Consider the following 23501-nt stretch of genomic DNA (forward strand, 5'->3'; position numbering starts at 1 on the left):
CCCTATGACTTAGACACCGCCCCCTCCATGTAAGGCACCGCCCCCTCCTCCATAGGCCACGCCCCCTCCGCGTTAGACACCGCCCCCCTCAACAGGCACCGCCCCCTCCGCGTTTGACCACGCCCCCTCCGTAATAGGCCACGCCCCCTCCGCGTTAGGCACCGCCCACACAGCCACACCCTGTAAACGAAGCCCCGCCCACTCAGTATATTCCTGTCCCTATAAGCCCCGCCCACCGGGGTAAGCTCCGCCCCCTATGCTGTCACCTCCCCCCCCCCCCCAATGCGGGCATGGGGAGGTTGGGGGGACATGGGGACACCGAGATAGGGACACGGGGACAGGGACAGGGGGATGTGGGGACACTGGGATAGAGGACGGGGGGACACAGACAGTGGGACATGGGGATATGGGGACAAAGGGACATGGGGATGGGGAGACATGGGGACAGGGGGACAGTGGGACATGGAGACACTGAGATTTGGACACAGGGGCACAGGGACAGGGGACAAAGAGACATTGGGACAGGGGGCACGGGGACAGAGAGATGGGGACATGGGGACACAGGGACAGGGGGACACAGGGACATGTGGGGTGCGGGGACACTGCCACCCCTTGCAGGAAGGGTGCCGGGACCCTGGCCCAGCCAGCCCCTGCTGCAGGGACACGGGTGGGGGGGACAGTGCCATGAGGGTCCCCTCAACCCTCACCCCCCTGCCCTGTCCCCCTGTCCCCTGTCCCCATTGCCCCTCTCTTCTCTTTCTGCTGGCGCTTTCGTCCCGTGCTCTGTCCCTGGGGGGCTCCCTGCCATCCCTGTTGCCCCCTCAGGGAATTTTGGGGGGCTTTTTGTCCCTTTGCCCAGTGACGCTTTGCTCTGTGCCGTGTCACCAGCTGTCACCAGCTGCGGGGTGACACGGGGAGCCAGGGCAACGTCCCCGGGACAACACAGCACCGATCTGGGCGCATGAAGGGGACAGCAGGAGGTCCCACTGGCGGTGTGGAACAGGCTCATCCGAAGCCACCAGACCCGGGGACATCTGTTCCCAGCATGTCCCTGCGCCGCTGGTGAACGTCGCGTGTCACCTCCCTGCTGTGGTTTGCAAATCGTCTCCCCCGCGGCCACCGGCGCCTGCTTCCTCCTCCCCAGCCCGTCCATGCAGGAGGCTGGGAACCCCCCTGTCCCCCACAGCCGGTGACATCCCCGGGGGGGGGGGGTCACCCCCGTCCCCAGGAGTCACCCCCGGCCACCGCATCCCGCCGGGCTGCCGGGAACGGGGGCAGCGTGCACGCACGTGGCAGGGGAGGAAGAGGAAGGGAGCCGGTGGCCGTCCAGCCGCGGTGACGCACGGCGGGGCCAGCCCTGGCCGTGGCTCTCGAGGGCACGCAGCTCTGGCGGAGGCCACCCTGCCGAAATGTCCCTGCCGGTGACTTCTCCCGGTGCTGCCACCGCCGCCGCCACCTTCCTGCTCGGCTTGGCCACCCAGCTCCCCCTGGGTAAGTGTCCTGGTGGCTGTCCCCTGGCGCGGTGACACGGGTGATATGGGGCTGGGTGCAGTGGGACAGGGGGGACGACACTTGGCACTCGGAGGGGGTGGCTGTGTGACATGGTGACAGCTCCGGTGGTGCAGACCCCTGAGCCCAGGGGACATTTGGTCCAGGTGTGCCAGGGGACAACTTCCCCTCCTGGCACCAAAAAGCAACACGCTGTCCCCTGTCCCCTGTCCCGGGAGCGGTGGCAGGGTTCGCAGGGCACCTTGTCCCCATGCAGGGTCCCAGGGGCACATCCAGGCATGCGGTGGCCCAAAATGCAGGGGGAGGTCTTGGGGGGCTGCGGTGCCCCGGCTGCAGGAAGGGGCCGGCTGTCACTTGCTCGGCGGTGGCTTTTTTGGGTCCCTGCTTGTTCCCTGCTGCTGCGTCAGGGGAAAAGCCTCCGACCACAGGGAGCCGGCGAGCTGCATGCGGCCAGGGCTGCGCCGGGAGGAAGAGGAGGAGGAGGCAGGACCCTGGTGGCTTCGTCCCAGTCCTGTTCTGGTGTGGGTGGCCGTGTCCTGTGCCCCCCAACCTGGGTGAGACCCCCCAGGGTCCCTCATCCCGGGCACCCCGGCTTGCACCCAGCGGGGTGCTCAGGTTCCTGGGTGCCCACGCTGCAGGGAGCCACCTCCGCTGGGAGAGGTGACAGCACCTGGGGGTCCCTGTGGGGAAGGGGCACTGGGAGGTGCTCTCAGCCCATCCCCACGCCTCGTGTCCTCCGCAGCCCGTGGCAAGGGGCGCGTCCTGTGGCCCCTCACCCCCCAGGAAGAAGCCAAGTGCCCCAGCGCCTCCGTGGAAGCTTTTCTCAACGGCACCATGTCCACCCGCGTCCTGCCCGCCCTCTACTCCGTGGTGCTGCTCGTGGCACTGCCAGCCAACGCTGTGGCCTGCTGGGTCCTGGCGGCCAACTTCAGGAGGTGCTCCAGCTCCCTCTTCCTGCTCAACCTGGCCGGCGCCGACCTCCTCTTCGTCCTCCTGCTGCCCTTCAAGATCTGCTACCACCTCTTGGGCAACCACTGGCTCTTCGGGGACTACCTGTGCCGCGCCACGGTGTCCCTCTTCTACGGGAACATGTACAGCTCCATCCTCTTCCTCACCTGCATCGGCCTGGAGCGCTACGTCTCCGTGGTCCACCCGTTTGCGCTGAGGGGCTCCAGGTGGACGTGGGGCAAGGCGGGCGTCTGCGTGGGCATCTGGCTGCTGGTGGGGCTGGGCATGAGCCCCCTGCTCTTCTACCCCCAGACAAAGCACAACTCACAGCTGAACATCACGACGTGCCATGATGTCCTTGAAAAGGACGAGCAAAAGTTCTTTAAGTCCTATTTCCTCTCGCTGGTGGGGCTGGGCTTCGGCGTGCCCTTCGTGCTCATGACCATCTTCTACAGCTGCATCCTGGCCCGGCTGCTGGCCAAGAACAAGAACTACCGGCACGTGGTGTGCGTCCTGGCCGTGGTCTTCCTCGTCTTCATCCTCTGCTTCACCCCCAGCAACGTGCTGCTCTTCATCCACTACCTGCTGCAGGACAGGGTGTGCAGCAACACCGCCTACATCTGGTACACGCTGGCCCTGGCCTTCAGCGCCTTCAACAACTGCTTCGATCCCTTCATCTACTTCTACGTCTCCCGGGATTTTCGGGGCTGGGTCCGCAACAGCTGCTGCCCCCAACGGCTCCGGACGCGGAGGGGGTGGGAGAAGGCAGCCTCGTGCTTGAGGTCCAGCGAGCAGACTCAGCTCTAGGTGGGGCTGGGGACACGGGGCTGTGTCCCCTGTACAGAGGGGACCCTGCTCCAGCTGCCAGCCCGGGGCTCATCCCCGCCAAGCCCCCCGTCCCCAGCTGGGAATGACCCAAGGGGGACAGAGCTGCTGCCCCGAAACCTTCGGCAGCACGGTCCCCACTGCCCCATTCCTGGTGCTGCCACCTCTGTGCCCCAGTCCCGCGGGTCCCTCCCCACCCGGTGTCCCCCACCGCTCGCCCTGCGGTGACCGAACCCCCCAGAGTCCAAATAAACCTTTATTTCTCCCTGCTGGTGCAAGGAGCAGGTATAAACGCCCCAGCTGGGCAGGAGCTGTCCTCCATCGCCAGGACCACGCACTGGGCACACGCGGCCAGCTCCGTTGCTGGGCACCCCCCAAAAATGCCCCACGATGCGTGCAGGAAGGGAAAGGGGGGGCACACGGGTGCCTCGACCCTGCGCCAGGGGATTGGGGCTGGGGAGGAGACGTTGGGCAGAGCTCACGCGGGAGGAAGGCTGCACCCTGTGCACCCCGTGTCCCTGGCACCACGTGCCCCGTCTGATGCTCACGAGCATCTCAGTTCTGCTTTTATTTTCCCTATGACTCGCTCCCCTCGGCGCTGAGCCCGGCGGCAGCGGGTGTGCTGTCCACACACGCAGACACACACGTCATCGTCCCCTGTGCCCCCAAGGGGGGTGGCACCGTGCCGGCTGCTGGTCCCCACCTGTCCCCGCTCCCAGCCCGGCCCCGGGGGGAGGCTGGGAGGAGGAGGAGGAGGGTGCTGGCTCTGCAGTCCCCTCCCCATCACTGCTGCCACCAGATGTGACTTGACCCCCAGGTCGGTGCCACCCCGGGTCATGTCACCGGCTGGCCTGGCCCCGTCGCTGGCGGCTGGCCCTCGTTCTTCCTGAGGATGATGCTGCTGAGCTCCTGGATGAGCTTCTCGTTGATGGACGCGGAGAGCTGCATGCTCCTCTTCCTGCTGACCGAGCTCTCGGTGCCGGGGCTGCTCTCCAGCACGGCCACTGGCTCCTGGTCCCCAGCCGGTGCCGCGGACGGCTCCGTGTTCCTCTCCAGAGAGGCCGTGTGGGTGGCTCTGGGCCCGCAGGACGGGGCCGTGTCACACTCCAGGTTCAGCCCCCACTCGAGGGACAGTGCTTTGGTGACGGAGAGGCCCGGCGGCCTCTGTGCGGGGCTGGTGGGCAGCGAGGAGCGCAGCGCCGGGGCCGGGGGGTGCTCGGGGCTCGGGGTCGGCTTCTTGGACCTGTCCACGGGGGGCACGGCCGAGGGGTCCGCCAGCAGCCCCCGCTCCAGCTCCAGCGCCGCCAGCTCAGGGAAGTTTCCCACCTCCTCGTAGACGGGCTCGGTGTCTGCCTCGTTCTCCTGCTGCTCCTCCTCCAGGGAGTCCTGGTGGACCTTCATGGGCTGGGGGGGACGGGGAGTGGGGTGAGGGCAGTGCCCGTGTGCCCGCACAAGGGTGCTGCCCGGGGAGCTTTGCACCCCTGCCGTGGGGCTGATGCTCCAGGCAGAGCCCCTGTGGGGCACTGGCCCTGCTTTGGGTCCCTGGACACGTCCCTGCTGCCCTTTTGGCCAGTGGAGATGGGGCACTTTGGGCTCCAGTGGGGCCAGATCAGTGTCACCAAGTGGGGGCATTGTCCCACAGCCACTGGCAGTGGTGGTGCGGGGGGGGAAAGGCCACGTGTGCCCACACACGAAGCCAAGCGAGGCAAGATGACACCTGGCCAGACAAAAATAACCTGATGGAGAGCAGCACCCAACCCTACTTCCTCACATTTCTTACATCCAGCCCCTCTGGGGAGGTGCTAGGACCTGGACTGGACATCCCTGCTCTTGGCTGCGCACACCAGGACCACGCAGAGCCCCCAGCCCTGGGGTGGGACACACAGGACGGTGGGCACAGCGTGAGCAGGGCGGTGCGGGCACGTCCCCGGTGGGCAGCGGGATGCTGTGGGCGAGCCCTCCCCCCCCGGAGCTGGGATGCACAACGCAAAGCACAAACACGCCCCACGCATGCGGGTACTTACAAAAAACATGGACAAAGTCCTTCGTGTGTGCAGGCGGAGCTGGAAACAGAGGAGACAGGCAGAGATAAGCACCTGATAGCACAGAGCGGGGCAGGGGTGCAGGGAGACCTGCCTGGGCAGGGGGGGCACGGAGGGGCAGCGGACACGAGCACAGCATGCAGACACACCAGGCACGGGGATGCACACCCAAAGCACCCGATCGGCTCCTGGGTGGGTGCACGGACACGGGTGGGTGCAGGAGCACCCGAGGGTCGGGTCGGTGCTGGGGTCTTACCAGGGTCTGGTTGGCGGAGAGCATGGTGGCGTCGGTGCTGTCCCCGTGCAGGGGCACCAGGGGCATGGTGCCGAATTTCTGCTTGGCGAGGTCAGAGGAGGAGCGCCGGCGCATGATGACGGGGCGCAGGTCGTCGTGCTGAGAGCCAGAAAGGGGTATCACACCAGGCTGCGTGGCCGGCCCCCTCCCCACCCAGCCCTGCCTGCACCCACCTGAGCCTTGAGGATGCTGGTGGTCCAGTCCCACAGCTCAGCCTGCCCCGAGCACACCAGGTACCTGCAGAGGAGACAGCTGAGGAGCTGCCAGGCAGCAGGGACGGTGGGGTTTGGGTCCCCTTGTCACCTTGCCTGTGAGTGAGGTGCTGCCAGCACAACTCCTCTTGGTGGGACACCCCCCAAAAACACCCTGCATGTCCAAACAACTGCTTTGGTGCAAGGCAAGAGCTAACCCAGCCCCCCTGAGGCAGCTCAGCTCAGAACCCAGCAGCAGCCTGGTTTTGGCTGCATGGGGACACAGCCACACGGGTGGCACACCCACCTGGGCAGGTCCCACCAGAGCCCAATACTTGGAGATGCATCTCCCAGGGGTGCTGGCGAGGAAGGGGAGGTGGATTCCCCCCCTAGCCTGGTCTCCAGCTTGTGCCAGGGAGCATGGGGACACACCGCTTTGTCCCTCAAGTGTCCAACCAGCTCTGCCCTGCCCTCAGGACCCTGCAGGATGGAACCTGGCCATCCTGGCCCCATTAAACAAGGGGACCCCCAGCCCCAGGACAGCTGGTGCAGATACTCACAGCTGCTGCTTGTCCAGGCTCAGCGTGAAGCCCCACCTGGGGAAGGGAAGAGGCAGGCAGTGGGGCGGCATCACCCAACGCAGCGGGGCGCAGGGGTCAGGTTGCCCCACAGCCTGCTATTGGCACAGCTTTTGGGGGGGTGCATGCCCCAGGGCCACATCCAGGAGGCTGCCACTTACTGTGCTGGTGGCTTCAGCTTCTTCTTAATGCCCATATAAACCTTGGCTGCGTCCAGTGGCCACTCGCGCTCCGGCTTGGCACTCTGGGGACAGAGAGCCCGGCTGACCTCTGTGGCCACCACCGTGCCACCGTGGTCCCCGAGGTCCCCCTCTCTGAGCACTCCATACCCTCTTCTCCTTGAGCAGCAGCAGCTGCCTGTCCCGGATGACGAAGTAGCGCTCCTGGAACTTGCTCCCCAGCAGCTTGGGGGGCTCCTCGCGGCATTTCAGCAGCCCACACTTGGGGGTCTCGCGCTTAGCCCCTGCCCGGTGGAAGAGATGGGGGTCAGGAGGCTGGGATTAATCACAGGGGGCTCCCGCTATGGGTGCTGGCTGGGGCCACCCGTGGGTGCTGTGTCCCTCTGTGGTCACCTCACCTGTGAAGAGGCAGCTGGCCTCGCTGATGGGGACCTTCCTCACCAGCAGGTACGCAGAGCTGGGCTCCGGGAGCTTGCACCACTGCAACGCCTGCTCCAGCACCTTCTCCTTGGGGTGCAGGGGCCGCTCTGAGGGGGCAGGGACACTGTCACTACCATGTCCCTTCCCTTTTCCAGCCACCGTCCCCCTTGCTCCTGGCAGCAAACCTTCCCCCAAGCATCCCCAGCCCCGCGGTGCTCACCCAGCTCCCCGTTCTCCAGGACCTCGAAGGTCAGCCAGATGTCCAGGCTGGTCGCCACGTTGCGCATCTCCAGCACCTGGTTGGTGAGCTCCTCCGCTGTCATCGTGGGGGACACCTGGGGCCGGACACATGGGGAGCTGCGGTGGGCGGTGGCAGGAAGGGACCCAGGCACAGGCTGCGCCAGGAGGCCACGTCCCACCACCCCTCCTCAGCACGGCTGTCCTCTGGGACTCACCTTCAGGGTGACGCAGCAGTCGGGCAGCTTCTGCTCCAGGTACACCTCGATGATGAGATCCCCAGCCTGCGAGAGCTGTGGGAGAGGGGTGGCTTTGGTGCCGTGATGGTACAGGTGCTGTGCACGTCCCCGCTCCCCAGGGGCTGGGGATGGCATCTTGGGGAGCTGGAGCTGGGCTTCAGCCTCAGGGTGATGGATGACAGGGAGACAAGGGGGAGAAGATCCTTCCCCAAATGTCTGGCCTCACCACGGGGAGGTGTGGGACAGCAGGGACCCAGAGCATGCAGCGGGGTGCGTCCCCATCCATCCCACCAGCCCAGGGCCCTGTTGTGCTGAAGGTCAGCGCATCCCTAGTACCTGGGTGTCCTTCCAGGTGGTGATCAGACTGTTCTCCAGCTCCATCTGGGACACCTGGTCCTCGTCAATCTGCCAGAGGAAGAAAGGATGGGGAGAGAGGGGGGGACACATGGGGTCAACGTGGAGTGGGAGAGGGCCACAGGGCCAGGATGGGTGATGCAGGTTGAGGGACGGGGCCAGCGTGGGAGGACGCGTGGGGACAAGGACAGGGCCAGCACGGAGGGGGGACCTGCAGAGCACTCACATTGAAGATGCTGACGTAGTTGTCAATGAGGTCTTCCATCACCTTCACCTCGTGCTCGCCTTTGCCATCGGTCTGGAAGAGGCTGGGTGCGAAGAGCAGCGACAGGTTCTTGGTGGTCATCTGGTTGAGGTCTGCGCATTTCTGCACCCTGGGGCAGGGAGAGAGGCAGTGAGGGGCTGGCCCCGCTCTGGAGGGGCCGTCGGCCCCAGCCACCCTCTTCTACCCCAAAACCAGCCTGTTTCTCCCCAGCTCCCCAGATCACCAGGACTGGGAACTTCCCTCTGGGCAGTTCCCATTTCCAGGACTGCCAGCTGCCATCCTGCCATGCGCTGAGTCAGGGGTGGGAATTTACTTTCTTTCCCCTTTTTTGGGCACTGGGTGAAGTCGACGTCCTACAAGGGGATGTCCCCTAGTCCCAAACCTCCCTCCTACTGCAGGACAACCTTGGGAACGTCTGAGCTGTCTCAGATGTTCCCACATTTCCCAGCACTGTCCCAGGGGCACTGGGCTCTGCCTGGCTCTCAGGGGTGGGATCCAGCGTTCCCCGGGGAGGTGCCACACTGGGGGACCCCTTGGGGAGGTGGCACGCTGACCTGTAGAGGTGCCCGATCAGGGCAGCCAGGGTCTTGCGATTCAGGCGAGGCAGGCGATGGATGAGCTCCTTGTACCGCTCCAGGCGCTGGGGCTTAGAGGAGATCTCTGCAGGGAGGAGAACAAGCCACGGACCATCACTGGGGCTGGTGGGCCCAGAGCCGGCCTGGCACTGGGACCCCGTCCCACAGGACACTGTTTGCACACCCAGCACAGGATCAGGGACCTACTTGCAGCCTCCTTCCACTGCGGGTGCAGCTCATGGGTGAAGACGGGGTCCTCCAGCTCGCGGAAGAACCTCTTCAGCACGTCGGTGACGTCCTCGATGAAGTTGTCGCTGATGCGCAGCTTGACGTTGCGGGCGTCCCGCCGGAACTCCTCCATCAGTACCTTGATGCGGGATTTGGCTCCGTTCTTGCGGTAAATCCCCTCGTGCCGCAGCCCTGGGGAAGGGGCGCAGCGTCACAGGGCCTGCTCCTGCCCAGCATGTCCCCACCAGGACTGGTGTCCGGAGAGAGGGGCTTCTTATCCGTGCCCCTCGGCCACCCCACAAGTGCTGGGGTGGGTCCCTCGCTCACCGTACTGCGTGATGAAGGCGATGCAGCTGTCCACGATGATGGGGATGTCCCCACGGCTCAGCTGCTGGTCCCGCAGCGCGTTGCCCCGGCCCCCTGCTGCTGCCTGGATGTCAGCGTACCACGCAGCTGTGTCCGCCCGTGACAAGCCCTGCAGGTAAAACGTCCTGAGAACAACAAGGGTGGAGAACTGGGAATGAAGGCTGCCGGGGAGCTGGGTTGTCCCCTTCTGCCCCACACACCAGGCTGAGCCAAGGGGCACCCAACCCTTAGAGACCCCCATCCGGGGTGACCTCTGCAAGCCCCTTGTCCATGACCATGCCTCCACCCCCGCAGCATCTCCGTGGTGGGCTCAGGATCATCCTTGGCCCCCACACCAATGTCTTCATCCCAGCATCAGCCGAGCTTGCTCAGCACCCTCCCCATCCATCCCACATCCAGCTCTCACCTCCCCATCTCCACCAGCAGCAGCATCTCCCTCTTCTCCGGTGTATCTGTGGGGGGCACCAGACCTGCGTGGGGGCGAGAAGCAGAGGGCTCAGAGGGGGACACGGCCACGCACCATGCACCCAGCCCGGGCACTCACTGAGCTCCTGCAGCCGCCGCAGGTTGATGCTGTCCTCGGCCCCGTCCTCCTCGGCGGGGCAGATGAAGAGGTGGGCTTTCTGCAGGATGAAGAAGGCTTGCTGCCAGCGCTCGGGGTTGAGCATGCACTTGTAGCGCAGCTGGCCCGCTCGCTGGAATTCGTAGCCCAGCAGGCAGTGACAGCTCACGGGAGTGAACCACTGTGGGATGGAACAAGAGATGAGATGGGCAAAGGCAGGGCTCAGGATGGGGACAGGTCCCCACCGAGCCCGGTGGGCTCACCTTGCCGATGGTGCCCGGCTCACCTTGCCGATGGTGCTTGCCCATGCCTGCAGCGTCTCGGGACTTTCAGCCCCCAGTTGCTGCACTTTTTCCCCAGTGAGGAAGAGCTCGAGGGTGAAGCGAAACCTGTGGAGGATGAGAAACCATCAAGGCTGCTCCCTCCCTGCACCCAGAGATGCTTGGGATGTGCCCAGCCACCAAGCAAGGTGCGGTGCCCATCCCTGCCCTCTGCATGCCCATGGGCTCTCCAGGCTTGCAGGTCCACCCGTGCTGAGGAGGGGGCACCCTGGGGATACCTCTCAGTGGTGCCTGGGTTGGTGGGTGCCTGGGCTCTGCTCACGCCCAGGGAGAGGAGCTCCCCGCTCTCGATGTGGCCCAGGGGCTCGGTGCATTTCTCCGTCTCGAAGAAGAGCAGAGATTTCTCCAACGAGCACCAGACGCGCTGGAAGTCTGTGGGATGGTGGAGTTAGTGTTGGTGGGGTGGGCACCCCACACTCTCCCATGCACCCTACACTTTCCCATGCCCCCCACACTTTCCCATGCACCCCACACTTACCTTCTCTGCTCTTCCTGGTGCCTGGGAGCCGGGGGGGAGCCGTGGCCCGGTGCAGGTACCCGCTGTGTGTCACCGGCTGCGTGATTTCATTGTAGACGCCCTCCGGACCTGGTTCCCCTGTGAGGAACAGCACTGTGAGGAGGCACCTACCAAAATGTGGGTACCAGGGGCAGGGACACCCCCACTCATGTAGGTGTAGGCAAAGGGATGCTCCAGGCATGGGGGTTCCCAAAAAAGGGGCTCCAGAGGTAGCTACCACCCTGCCCCTCCCCAAAGGAGGGGTGCCCTTGGGCATGCCCTGATGCCCTGGCTGTCCCCAGCCCTGGTGCACGGGGGCAGCAGCAAGGAGGAAGCCCCCCCATCACAGCCTGAAGGTGCTTGAGTTACCTGAATGATTCCTGGGCCTTTTGCTCTCCAGATCCCACCATGGGTCAGCCCCTGGGGCCATCTCGTAGGCTGCAGGTTCAGCAGCCAGCCCAGCCTCCGAGGAGGAGAAGAACTGCAGGATGGTCTTGAGCAAGCCTGGGGCTGCCACTGCAGCGCACAGTGCCTGGAATGAGACAGGCACCCATAGGGACCACGTCCTGGCTAATGGAGAGCCCCATCCCGCTGCCAGGGTGCTCAAAGCTGGCACAATAACCCCCACACCCATGGGGCAGCCCAGCATGGGAACACAGGCACATCAACCAAGCAGAAGGTGTTGGCATCTCAGATGTGGAGATCCAGGGTCATTCTCAGCCCCCCGGCACCTTGCAGGCACCCCGTGGTGGCCCCTACCTGGAGCAGTTCCTCCTGGGTGGCGTAGTGGGGATGGGGCAGGCGGTACCGCCCATCCCGGTACTTGCGGGCGATGAAATCCCGTCTCTGCTCGGCGCTGGCATCTGGGTGGAGAGCCTCGGCGGGGGGGAGGCGGGCAGCCCAAAATCGGTTGGCTCGGTCATTGCCCAGCACGATGAAGAGCTGGGGGGGAGTCCCACAGTGAGGGTGAGCAGCAGGTAGAAGGGGATGCCCAGCATCCCTGTGTCCCCATGGAGCTCGTGGGGCTGCTGCCCTGCCCCAGGGACCCTGAGTGCCTCTACCTGCACGATTTCATTGGACCAGACGCTGGTGTCGAGCTTCAGGCTTTGCACCTTGGAGATGTTGGAGCCCAGGCTGCGGTGCTGTCCTGTGGGGGGAGCAGGCGGGTGAGCATCCTCTGGCAGGGCCAGGGGAACTGCTGCCAGGTGGTACCCGCACCCTGCCCTCCCCCGGGGCGATGCACTGGCCTGCGCACTGCTTGCAGATGACCACGCAGAGGTTGATGGACGCCCAGTCGGGGTTCTGAGCCTGGCAGTCTGCGCAGTACTTGTTGGCTTTGTTGGACCAGATCTTTTCTGCCACCTCGTAGTCGTAGAGCATCTCGGCTATGGCCTCCTGCAGGGCCTCCATCCACTCCCGCTTATCCCGCTCCGATTCTGCCACAAAGCTGCGGGCACAAGCGGCCAAAGCTCACAGAGATCCTGGCTCCAGCAGCCAGCTGCTCCCCATCCCCATCCCCATCCCCATCCCCATCCCCATCCCCATCCCCATCCCCATCCCCATCCCCATCCCCATCCCCATCCCCATCCCCATCCCCATCCCCATCCCCATCCTCCATCCCCATCCCTATTCCTATCCCCGTCCCCTTCCCTGTCCCTGTCCCTGTCCCCGTCCCTGTCCCCTTCCTTGTCCCTGTCCCTGTCCCCGTCCCTCCCGCCACCAGTACCTGAATATCTTGGAGGGGGTGATGAGCTCAAAGCTGCGGTTCTTGGCCTCGCGGATGGTGGAGCCGCGCATCTCGATCACGCAGATGCCGATGCCCATCTTGAAGAACTGCAGATGAGAGCGACGTCGGTGCTGGCTCTGCCCACAGCCGCGGTGGATGCACCCAGCACCTCCAGCCTTGCGTCCCTGCACTGCCCGGCCCACCTAGAGCTGGCACCCACACCTTCCAACCCATCCTGCCCTGTCTGGCTTAAGCATCCTGCACATAGGTCACATCCAATACCGGATGTTCTCTGGATACCCAGTACCCTGAGCTGGTGGAAGGGGATGGGGAGCAGGATGTGGCCCTCATTATCCATGAAGAACTGGTTGGTGACCTACTACGGCACTTAGATGTGCACAAGTCGATGGGGCCAGATGGGATCCACCCAAGGGTACTGAGGGAACTGGCAGAGGAGCTGGCCAAGCCGCTGTCCATCATTTATCAACAGTCCTGGCTATCGGGGGAGGTCCCAATCGACTGGCGGCTAGCAAACGTGACGCCCATCTACAAGAAGGGCCGGAGGGCAGACCCAGGAAACTACAGGCCTGTCAGTTTGACCTCAGTGCCAGGAAAGCTCATGGAGCAGATCCTCCTGAGAGTCATCATGCAGCACTTGAAGGGGAAGCAGGCGATCAGGCCCAGTCAGCATGGCTTTATGAAAGGCAGGTCATGCTTGACGAACCTGATCTCCTTCTATGACAGAGTGACGCGCTGGGTGGATGAGGGAAAGGCTGTGGATGTGGTCTACCTTGACTTCAGCAAGGCTTTTGACACCGTCTCCCACAGCATTCTCCTCAAGAAACTGGCTGCTCTTGGCTTGGACTGGCGCACGCTTCGTTGGGTTAGAAACTGGCTGGATAGCCGGGCCCAAAGAGTCGTGGTGAATGGAGCCAAGTCCAGTTGGAGGCCAGTCACTAGTGGCGTCCCCCAGGGCTCGGTGCTGGGGCCGGTCCTCTTTAATATCTTCATCGATGATCTGGACGAGGGCATCGAGTGCACCCTCAGTAAGTTCGCAGATGACACCAAGTTAGGTGCGTGTGTCGATCTGCTTGAGGGTAGGAAAGCTCTGCAGGAGGATCTGGATAGGCTGGACCGATGGGCTGAGGTCAACTGCATGAAGTTTAACAAGGCCAAGTGCCGGGTCCTGCACCTGGGGCGCAATAACCCCAAGCAGAGCTACAGGCTGGGAGAGGAATGGTTGGAAAGCTGCCAGGCAGAGAAGGACCTGGGAGTGATGGTGGACAGTCGGCTGAATATGAGCCAGCAGTGTGCTCAGGTGGCCAAGAAGGCCAACGGCATCCTGGCTTGTATTAGGAACAGCGTGACCAGCAGGGCTAGGGAGGTGATCGTCCCCCTGTACTCAGCTCTGGTGAGGCCGCACCTCGAGTACTGTGTTCAGTTTTGGGCCCCTCGCTACAAGAAGGACATGGAGGTGCTTGAGCGGGTGCAGAGAAGGGCGACGAAGCTGGTGAGGGGCCTGGAGAACAAGTCCTACGAGGAGCGGCTGAGGGAGCTGGGCTTGTTCAGCCTGGAGAAGAGGAGGCTCAGGGGCGACCTTATCGCTCTTTATAGGTACCTCAAGGGAGGCTGTAGCGAGGTGGGGGTTGGCCTGTTCTCCCACGTGCCTGGTGACAGGACGAGGGGGAATGGGCTTAAGTTGAGCCAGGGGAGTTTTAGGTTAGATGTTAGGAAGAACTTCTTTACAGAAAGGGTTGTGAGGCATTGGAACAGGCTGCCCAGGGAAGTGGTGGAGTCACCATCCCTGGAAGTCTTCAAAAGACGCTTAGATGTAGAGCTTAGGGATATGGTTTAGTGGAGGGCTGTTAGCGTTAGGTTGGAGGTTGGACTTGATGACCTTGAGGTCTCTTCCAACCTAGAAAATTCTGTGTGATTCTGTGTGTGATCTTAAAACAAAAGGCATCACCGAGCCAAGCACACTCATACAGCAAGTATCAGCCTGAGCAAAAACCGCTTGGGGTGGCTTAGTGCGCAGCAGGAAAACTGGCCAAAAAAAGCAAACGGTGCTGAGAAACTTCAGCAGACAGGAGGTGGGATTTCCGTGGGGTTCGCTGTGGGTGCCGGGGCAGTGCCACCAACCTGCTCGCTCTTGTACAGCCACATCTCGGGCAGGCTGAGGGCTGCGAACACCTTGGACTTCTGGCCCTTCAGCTCCAGGGTCCCCGACTTCTGGCAGTGTGCTGTGTTGGGGGGCCGTGGCCGGGAGCCCCCCAGGCGCTGGTCGGTCACCTTCTTCTGCAGCGTGGAGCACCACTCGTTCCTCTGGGCTGCGTGGGGAGGGCAGGGCTGAGGGGGCAGCCCCGAGCCCTTCCCTCTGCCCTGCTATGGGGCAGAGCATGGTGGGGACGGGCGTCCCCTGCTCAGCACGGCCGCTGTGGGGACAGGGCTGCCCTGGGGAAGCTGTGGGACAGAGGCAGGGATGGGTCCCTGGGGACCGATGGCCCCAGCCCAGGTTTTGGCTTACCCTCGTTCTCGGCACGGAAGACGAAGATCCGGTGGCTGGTTACCACCTGGAACTTGTTGTCCTTGCTGGCACGAACCATCTCGATGACGGACAGTGGGATCACACCCTTGGGGTAGGACTCCTGAAAGCAGACCCGGGGGGGGTCACCCCGCTGTGCCCTGGGACCCCCGCACCTGCCTCACTGGGCACACCAGTACCAAACGCTGGTAATGGGCAGGAGCCCCCAGCAATAGTAGCTGCTCTGGGGCCACACATGGGCCCTCTCCCCTTGGTGCCACTGAAACAGGGCCAGGCAGGTCCCCTGGGTGCAGGGACACAGCAGCTCGACCCTGGTGATGCTGGGGCTGTGCTGACTCCTTGCAGAAGGTGGACAAGGGGCAGTGGCAGCTGATGTTGTGCCACAGGGTCACAGAGGCTGGCAGGGACCTCTGGGTCCACTTGCTTCAACCCCTGCTCAAGCAGGTTGCCCAGGACCACATCCAGGTGGTTTTTGAAGATATTCCAGGGTGTGGACTGGAGACTCCAAGGATGGAGACTTCACAGCCTCTCTGGGCAACCTGTGCCAGTTCTGAGTCACCCACAGAGCACAGAAATCCTTCAGGTGTTCAGAGCGAGCCTCCTCTGGTTTATTTTGTGCCTTCCCCAGGCTGAAACTCCCAGCCCTCAGCCTCTCCTGCTTAGGCAGCACAGTGCAGCCCCCTCCTGCCCCCTCTCACCTTCTCACTGCTGAAGTACATCAGGTTCTTCCCATCGAAGCGGACGTAGCGCCTCTGGAAGACATAGTTCCTTTTGGGATGGCAGAAAAATGGGCTGTTAGGAGAAGGGTGGTCCCCTGAGGGCCCCACATCCACACACAGACCCCAGAGGTGCTGCACAAGGACCCTCACAGAACACTGACGGGACCCAGAACCCAAGCAGCTCTGGATGGCTCTGAGACCCCTGTGCCTACCTCACCAACCCTGCCCAAGGGGGCTTCACCGTGGGGACCCATCACCGCCCCGTGGTGGGCACGTACCCTTGTGGGGACAGCTTGTCCAGCCAACCACTGAGCATGGTGGGCCGGGGCTCAGAGAGCGAGGTGTAGCTTGCGTAGGGGGAGATGGTCAGGTCATCCAGCACCTCGTCGGGGTAGAGATGTGGTGGCAGGCTGAACGGGGTGCCCTCGGCCCGCGGAGCCTCCACGGTGGAGTACCCCTCCGTGTCGTTCTGGGCGATGCGTTCGATGAGCCTGGTGCGCGTCTCCTCATCCTCACTCCTCCCCTCGCTGCTGCACTCGCTGCTTGTCCTGCGAGGAACGGGGCCATGGGACCATCAGGAGATGTTCTTCACCACTCCTGGCCTCATCCTGGGCTCCTTGGGACACCCAGACCCTTGGGTTTCTGCATCTCCACGAGTGGGGTGGGATGAGGGCTTGGTGCTCACCAGCCCCATGGCCCCCAGCAGCCCTCCCTGCCTGATGGCGAGGCTGGGGGCAGTTGGTAAAAGGGTCTTCTGCACCTTGGGTAAGAGCTGCCCCCATCCTGGCTCTCAGGCTGGCCTCTCCCCATGCCCCACTAGTGTTTGTGTCCCCGGGGTGTCCCCCTCATGCACAGCTACAGGGTCTGGGAAAAAAAACAATGTGCAGGGGGAGCTCTGGCGTCAGTTTGCTTTCTTGGGGAGCCCCGGTGAGGAGAGGCCTGTCGAGACCATCCAGCCATAACAATAAAAGGAAATCATAAAAATAAACCACTGCGCCTGCCCCTTCCTCAGAGAGCTGCTTTTCATTCCCCGAAAGGAAGCGGACTGGAAAATGTCTGATGGTCACGGGGGAGCTGCCCAGGCACTACGGCGATGGGCAGGAGGCGGCAGCACCGGCACCGAGCACCAGGATGAGGAGCGGGCTGCAGGAAGGGTGGCGGGGTAGGACCAAGCCATAGCACAGCTTCTGCCCGAGCAGCGCCCGAGGAGGCTGAGGGGCTCCATCTCTCCATGGAGGGAGGCTCCAGAGGTCACCAGGGGCATGGGGAGGGCAGAGAGGCATCTCCCGGCCACCTCCGCTCCAGTCCCAGGAGCTGGGGGCCACCAGACAGCACCAACAGGAGTGGGGTCCAGAGACAGATAGAAAGAGGCTGTGTGGGGGAGTCCCCATGCTTGAGGTGTTGTAAATGGAGAAATGTGTGGAGAAATCCACTGGGGGCTACTGCACATGAGAGACCTCCTCCAGCTTACAAGTTCATGGTCTAGAAATGCTTTCGGAGGAGGAGAATTATCCCATGCACTCCCCCCATCATAAATTCTCCAAAGACCTGCTTTTTAGTGCCTCATCATGGGAGCCAAGGTGTTGCATTGACCTGTGCTTTGACCTGGGCCCTTCGTGTGTCCTTGTGAGGCCATCAGACATCAGATCTCCCTGAACCACAGGCTCGAAGCAAGACCTGAAGTTGGCCTGTGAAGATGTTGGGCTGAAACCACACAAAACGGTTTGCCTTTGTCTATGCAAGGTCCGCCGCCGCTGCGGTGAATTGGGGCCAGGGGAGGGGAGGCTGGGGCTGGAGCACCAGGGACAGCAGTGAAGGGACAGCCCCAGGCCTCACCAAAGGGAACACTGAGCATGGTCTGGGAGAGGGTCCTGACCGGCTGTCCTGCATCGGGGCTGAGGAGGTGGCTGGGGAGGGACGATGGCCCGTCTGGCTCCAGTGTCTGCACAAAATTCGGGAAATGGCCACGAGGGGCTGGGAGGCTCAGAGCTCAGCCAGAATTGCTATTTAATTATCATAACAGAGCTTTGGCCGGGTGATTTGCCTGGCTGGAGTCCCAGCCTGTGTGTCCAGCTTCTTCAGCAGGGAAGGCCCCTTTACCAGAGGTATTTCCAGATCTGCTGAGCCTGGAGGGTGACACCTGAGGTGCACCGAGTTGGGGTGATCTCAGCCTGTTGCTGCTTGCGTGGGACAGCTGGAGGAGGACGAAGGATCAGGGATGGAGGGGGGACATCGGGACTGAGGAGCTGCTGATGGGGCTGCTTGCTGCAGCTGGGGGCTCGGGGCCAGGCAGTCAGCCTGCTGGTGGGCACCTGGGGCCGGCAGGGAGGTACAGGATGAGCTGCTGGGGTCACACCGTGCCCAGGGTTTCTTTTCCTGGGGCGTCAGGATGGGTATCTGGGAAGGAAAGCGCTGGGGCACCTGGCTGATGGGGCCCCAGGGCACAGCCCAAAAGGTCTTTGGAGGTTTTGTGTCTCTTGCTCAACCCGCTGCAGCCCCACCAGGGGTGAAAACCTGTGAATGCTGCCTCAGACACCCTGCAGGAGGCCGCATCCTGCCTCTGACCAGCAGGTCCACACTTGCAGGAGGTGTGGGCAGTGCAGTGGGTGCCCGGTGCTGTCCCTGGGGTGCTGGGGGTCCCGGCTCCCTGTGAGCCCCCAGCAGAGACCACGACCAGCACCCAGCCCTGCGCTGCAGCTCCAGAGGAGATCGGGGATTTCGCTCTTTTTCTTCAGCCCGTTCCCAGGTATTTTCAGTTCCCCCCTGCAGCCCACATGCCTGCAGTGCTGGGGCTGACCGCAGCCCAAGTTCGAGGCACACCACGTGCCCAGCCCGGGGCAGCACCAGCCCAAAGCAGGGGGCAGCAGGGACATGCTGGCCGCAGGAGCTGGGGGATGCAGAGCCATGGCTCAGCTCCCTCCCTCTCTGTAAGCAACACAGGAAAAGGAACCCTCCCCATCCGAAATGGGAAGAGCAGCTTTCCTTCCTCTTTCTGAGATGCTATCAGGACTCACGGAAAGTACGTCTCAGAAGCGTATTTTTAAGGTGCCCCATGCACCCTCGCTGCCCCCGTGCCTACCTGCGGGCTTCTCGCTCCAGCTCCAGCTCAGCCACCGCCTCGTAGCTCTGCCCCAAGGGGATGCTCGTGCCCTGCGGGGAAGCAGTGGTCACATCCCTGCCCCAGACCCCCTAACACCCCACCAGGGCGCTCAGCCCGTGCCCCCCACCTTGCCCAGCAGCGATGCTCAGCCAGGCACCGTGGCCCCACCAGCTGCATCCACCGCGGTGCACAGGGTCCGGGGGGACACAGAGCGATGGCAGGGGAAGGACGCTGTCCCCGCTGCCCCCTCTCACCTTCTGCTCCCGGGCCAGGGCTGCATGCACAAAGGTGGTTTCACTGTAGGGGCTGATGGGCGGCTCGCTGACCTCTGCGGGCAGGGACACGGGAAGGAAAGGCCATCAGCGGTGCCTGACGAAGGACAGTGACCTGCCAACCCTGGGGGACCCCTGTAGACCCCCTCAAGCTGATCCCCCCACCCCCCAGCAAGCTCCATCCATCCAGGGCATGCAGCATGATGGGACATGGGGGGTCCCCATGTCCCTGGGGACACCCTCCCCACGGGTCCCCACTGCGCACGGGGGGCACGGGGCTCTCACCTGGCTTGCCGGTGGGTCTCAGTGGGACAGGGGGGAGCACCCCCATGGGCCAGCTGGGACTGCTGGAAAAACAGAAGAGGGGTTACTGTGGCTGCGGGTGGGGGCTCATGGCAGCTGGAGGGGTTCCTCCTTGTTTTTTGGTGGGCTGGGGGCCGCATCTGCCCAGGGCTGAAACTGGGTTTGTCCCCATGGGATGTGCAGCATCCCTGCCCTGCTGCCTGCTCCCTTCTCCCCACTGAGGCTGCATCTCCCGGGGATACATTTCCACCCCCTCCATCCTGATCCCCTCTAACATCTCCCTCCTTGCTCCCAGCCAGCCCTCAGCCATCCCCACACCATGCTTGGGACCCCAGCCCTATTGCCCTGGGGGGCCAAGGAGGGACAGCAGCATCCTCCACCCCAAACCTGAATGAGCCCTCCAGGACCCAGCTTCCCACGGGATGTGTTTCCCTCCTGATCTCTCCATGCAGAGCCCGGGGAAGGCACAGGGAGGGTGATTCTCCCAAGGGTTGGGGTCCCGTGGGGTAGGGGGTCCTTGATTCTGGCTGATCTGCCTCCCCTCCCCTCCCTAAAGGAAAGCATCTGCTTACTCAGGCTTCTCGGCCAGCTGGGTCAGCTCCTGTGGGGTCAGCTCCTGAGCAAGATCCCGGTGCTGGGGACCATTCTCCCCTCTCAATTCCTCCGTGGGTGCTGGTGGTGGCTTGAGCCCCTCATAGATGACGTTGGACACCATCTCCAGCCTGCCCTGCCCCGCGCCCGGCAGTGAGGGGCGACCCTCTGGGGTGCTCGCAGGGCTGGGCTCGGCCACTGCGACCCTGTGGCTGAGCCGTGGTGGGACGGATGGGACCCCCAGGAAGGGTTTCTCTGACACATCCAGGGCTTGTCCGTGATCCGGGGCCGCGGGGAGCCGTGCCTCCAGCCGGGATGTCCCCGTGCCCATGGCTGCAGCTGTCCCTGGGCTCTCCATGTCTGTGGAGCTCTCCCCCGGCACGAAGCCCTCCAGCACCACGAAGGCTGTGGGTGCCCCATCGGGGCTCTGTGCCGGTGCCGTGGTGCGTGCTGGTGGTGTGGGTGCCGAGCCTGGCTCCGACTTGGGGCGATAAAAAACAGTCCTGGGCTTGGGGACGGGCTTCACCAGGGGAGGGGATGGGTCCTTCTCTAGGGATGATGCGTGGCTGGGCATCGTGCCGCGTTGCTGCATCCCAAAAGCATCGGTGGCTGCTCCTGGCTCAGCTTTCATGGCATCCTCACCCATTGGGGGGGCTCGGGGTTGGGGGCCTCCTGCCCGGGGCTGCGCACGCAACCGTGTCTGCTGTGCCAGGTTCAGGATCCTCTTGCGGTGCCCGGTGGCGGTGATGCCGAGCTGCTGCAGGTGATCGCCATCCAGTGTGAGGGCATCTCGGACCACGTGGATCCCATGCTGCTTGAAAACGTCCCGGTACCTCTCCAGGTGGATGGTGGCCAGCCAGTCTGCGATGTCCGAGTCAGGACCGAACGGCGAGCTCATGGCCCTGGGGTGCCTCCGGGACGGATGCTCAGCCCATCATCTGGGGAAGGAGGCAGGAAAGGGTGAGGAGGCAGCAGGAGGGGAGGCCGGGGGCTTGCCCACGCAGAGGATGCTCCTGGAGGCCCCCCCGGCCTCGCCACCCTGCCCAGAACCTCTCACCTCTAGCACCCGAAGCCAGGACCGCATCCTGTTGTTTCTCAGCCCAAAGCCTCTCCTCTGCCCCTCCCCGGGGCTGCCAGCAGCGAGCAGGGGGCACGGGCGAGCCGAGGCCAGGGGCCGCAGCTCAGGGCTGCTCGGGGCTCGTCGGGAAGGGATGAGGCACGTCGGAGGGGGGCTGCCGCCGGCGATAGGGGGGCAGCAGCTGGGCCCCTCCCAGGGGACGAGCTCTGGTGCCGGCCAACTCAGGGAGGGCTCTGCTGCCGGAAGGGCCAGACCATAATCTATCCGGCTGCCAGCGAGGGCATGGGAGAGTTCAGCATGACTCACGGGCTGGGAGAGATGCACTGCGCGGGGCGAGCCGCAGGGCTGGCGCCCAGCACCGTGCCCACCCACCCGGGGACCCCCATCCCCAAATTCCTCGCCGGAGGGAGCCGCGGGGCGCTGAGGGCCTTTTTCCCATGAATCACGCTGCTCCGCACGAAACCATCTGTGCTGAGTGTGCTGCCACAGGCTCTTTTTTTCCAGTTCCTCCATTTCCCGCTATTGTTCAGCGCAGGCTTCCTTCCTGCTGCCTGCGCTCTCCCACGCATCCCCCTGCCCCCTCCAGCGGGGGCCGTATCCCGGCCGTCCCAGGCTCCTGCTTGCGCCGCCGCCGGCGCTTTGGCACCGCTGCTGCCGGTGGGACTGTGGGCAGGGGCTGCGTGGGGAGCACGTGGGGGGAGCACGGTGCTCTGGGAGCAATGCACACATAAGGGTGCGAGGGGATGGCTGTGTGACAGCCCGCGGTGACAGTGATGGGCACGCAGCAGGAGGTGGCCGGGATGGGCACAGGGAGCAGGATATGGGGACATCGCCGCTGGAAAGTGGCTTGTTGATGTAGGACCTACATGAAAGTCTGGGGTGGGGAGGGTGGAGGGTGATGTCCCCGCTTCTGCCTGCCGGCTTGCTGCTGAAATGGGGCAATTTCCCCCTTTCTCGTGGCCGTATCACCCCGGGGGATCTGCGGCCAGCTCTGCTTTCCTGCCCTGAGACCTCCCCTTGGGGCTCCCTGCTGGCTGGGGGGCTCTTGGGGACAGCCCGGCTGTCACCTTGCCACCCTCCGCATCCCCGCCAGCCCATACCAAGCACTGGGCATGGGCCCTTCCCACGGAGCCCTGTCCCCAAGCCTGCCCATCCCCTGCCCCCTGGGGCTCTCCCTCACCTCTGGGCTCAGCGGGGCCGGCTCCAGCGCGGTGGCAGCATGGTGACAGGGGTGATGCCAAGGTGTCCCCGCCGGGCGCAGGGGGCTCAGCCCGCGGCGATGGCAGCACCCAGCCTGCGCCTCCCACTGCCGGTCCCTCCTCCGGGCCAGCCCTCTGGTCCCCAGCCCTGTCCCCACCCTCCTGACCTGCCCCTCTCCAGGCTCTGCCCTCCTTTGGGTGCTGCCCCCTGATGCTCTCTTCTTCTTGCCTCTTCCCAGCGAGAGTCCCGCTCCCATGGCACGGCTGGGGGGAGCCTGGGTGCCCCCCTGCACCCGCACATCCCTGAAGCTGCTGCGTGCACCCAGCCCTGGGTGCTACAGGTGGTGGGAGGCATCGCCACATCCACCACGGTCTCACACTGGCGTGCTGGGAAGGCTGTGGAAAGCTTGGCCAAATCGGGCTAAAAGAGGCTACAAAGAGGCCATTGAGGGCATTTAGGTGGATGGGTACTGACTGGGTGGGTGAAAAACTGGGATTCCCACAAGGGATTCTGTGGGTACAACCCTGCATCCCACCGCTGTGACCAGGGGGTGGTGATGGGATGGCCACGGGGATGGGTTAGGGGGGCTCAGGGGGTCCTGCCCGGCACGGACCCTGCTCGTTCACCCACCTGGCTGCTCCTAGCACAACGCTTTTTGCAAGAGTCCCGTACAGTTAGCCCAGCTCTGCTGTTACCCAACCCTGCCCTTATCTGAGATGGTATCTCACTGCCTCCAGCCTTTCTCTGCGCCCTGTGGCCAGGCTGATAATTGCTCCATGCCCTGGGGGCTCCCTGTGCTGCACCTCGGGGCTGCCTCTAATCCCTGCAGCTCCAGAATTTCCTGCGGGGAGGTTGTGGGGATCCCCCCTGGCGTGCGAGAGCCACCCTGTCTGAGCCTGTGCATGCAGCAACGGGGGGAAATGCAGCTTCTCCTTCTCGCAGGCTTGCTCCTGCAAAGCAGAAGCAGAACTCAGTGACAGCCCCGGTGCAGACCCCCCTTCCTCCCCTGTCCCCACTGGGTGCTCTGGGGCTGGGGATGGCATAGGGGGGGCCCCATGGTCCTCCCCATGGCGGGGTGCAGAGGCAGGGCACCCAGGGACCCTCAGGGTGCTCAGGGACCCTCCGAACCCACCCCGTGCCCCGTGCCTCGTTGCAGAAGCCCCTTGGCTGCACATGGAGGCTGTGGTGGCAGCAAAGGATGCGGTTTCAATCCCGCCGTGCTGGAGGCACGTGTGCTAGGGGCAGTGCTGTGTGGGACCGACCCGTGCTCGCGGCACCCCGCAGCACCTCCCAGCCCCGTGCGCCCAGGTGGAGGCAGGG

The 23501-nt window shown here is 64.0% G+C and overlaps 2 protein-coding genes across 4 annotated transcripts; one reads left to right on the plus strand and one right to left on the minus strand.

Moving 5' to 3' along the window:
- Window positions 1–799: 799 nt before the first annotated feature.
- LOC311444644 (proteinase-activated receptor 3-like) lies at window positions 800–3574 on the plus strand. The gene is made up of 2 exons (XM_084535924.1): window positions 800–1491; window positions 2252–3574. The coding sequence occupies exons 1-2, from the start codon at window positions 1410–1412 to the stop codon at window positions 3262–3264; spliced, it is 1095 nt and encodes a 364-aa protein (XP_084392050.1). The 5' UTR covers window positions 800–1409; the 3' UTR covers window positions 3265–3574.
- On the minus strand, window positions 3526–22298 carry ARAP3 (ArfGAP with RhoGAP domain, ankyrin repeat and PH domain 3). 3 transcript variants are annotated; one of them, XM_084535880.1, is made up of 34 exons: window positions 22162–22298; window positions 19885–20841; window positions 19295–19353; window positions 18992–19065; window positions 18717–18787; window positions 15916–16185; window positions 15617–15686; window positions 14901–15021; window positions 14516–14703; window positions 12377–12483; window positions 11898–12097; window positions 11712–11797; window positions 11410–11592; window positions 11020–11182; window positions 10633–10749; window positions 10373–10526; window positions 10100–10202; window positions 9796–9994; window positions 9658–9721; window positions 9213–9376; window positions 8865–9077; window positions 8637–8742; window positions 8044–8191; window positions 7800–7868; window positions 7443–7517; window positions 7208–7322; window positions 6966–7094; window positions 6718–6851; window positions 6550–6632; window positions 6371–6406; window positions 5793–5856; window positions 5581–5718; window positions 5307–5345; window positions 3526–4686 (listed from the first exon to the last, which is right to left on the minus strand). In XM_084535880.1, exons 2-34 carry the CDS (start codon window positions 20799–20801, stop codon window positions 4117–4119), a joined length of 5229 nt encoding a protein of 1742 aa, XP_084392006.1. In that variant the 5' UTR covers window positions 20802–20841; window positions 22162–22298; the 3' UTR covers window positions 3526–4116. The 3 variants fall into 3 exon arrangements, with proteins under 3 accessions (XP_084392006.1, XP_084392004.1, XP_084392005.1); XM_084535878.1 differs by having other exon boundaries at window positions 19295–19356; XM_084535879.1 differs by lacking the exon at window positions 22162–22298 and adding an exon at window positions 20961–21327 and having other exon boundaries at window positions 19295–19356.
- Window positions 22299–23501: the final 1203 nt, after the last annotated feature.

Source organism: Aythya ferina, assembly GCF_964211825.1.
Source record: "Aythya ferina genome assembly, chromosome: 14".
Lineage (NCBI taxonomy): Eukaryota > Metazoa > Chordata > Aves > Anseriformes > Anatidae > Aythya > Aythya ferina.

What these genes read in the sequence shown, in the direction of transcription:
- LOC311444644 (XM_084535924.1), top strand. Translation starts at nt 1,410, where the DNA reads ATGTCCCTGCCGGTGACTTCTCCCGGTGCTGCCACCGCCGCCGCCACC. An exon ending in GGCCACCCAGCTCCCCCTGG is followed by an intron (nt 1,492 to 2,251) that starts GTAAGTGTCCTG and finishes TGTCCTCCGCAG; the next exon opens with CCCGTGGCAAGGGGCGCGTC.
- ARAP3 (XM_084535878.1), bottom strand. Translation starts at nt 20,801, where the DNA reads ATGAGCTCGCCGTTCGGTCCTGACTCGGACATCGCAGACTGGCTGGCC. An exon ending in CTGGAGCGAGAAGCCCGCAG is followed by an intron (nt 16,186 to 18,716) that starts GTAGGCACGGGG and finishes CGTTCCTCGCAG; the next exon opens with GACAAGCAGCGAGTGCAGCA. An exon ending in CTGCTGGTGGAGATGGGGAG is followed by an intron (nt 9,377 to 9,657) that starts GTGAGAGCTGGA and finishes TGTTGTTCTCAG; the next exon opens with GACGTTTTACCTGCAGGGCT.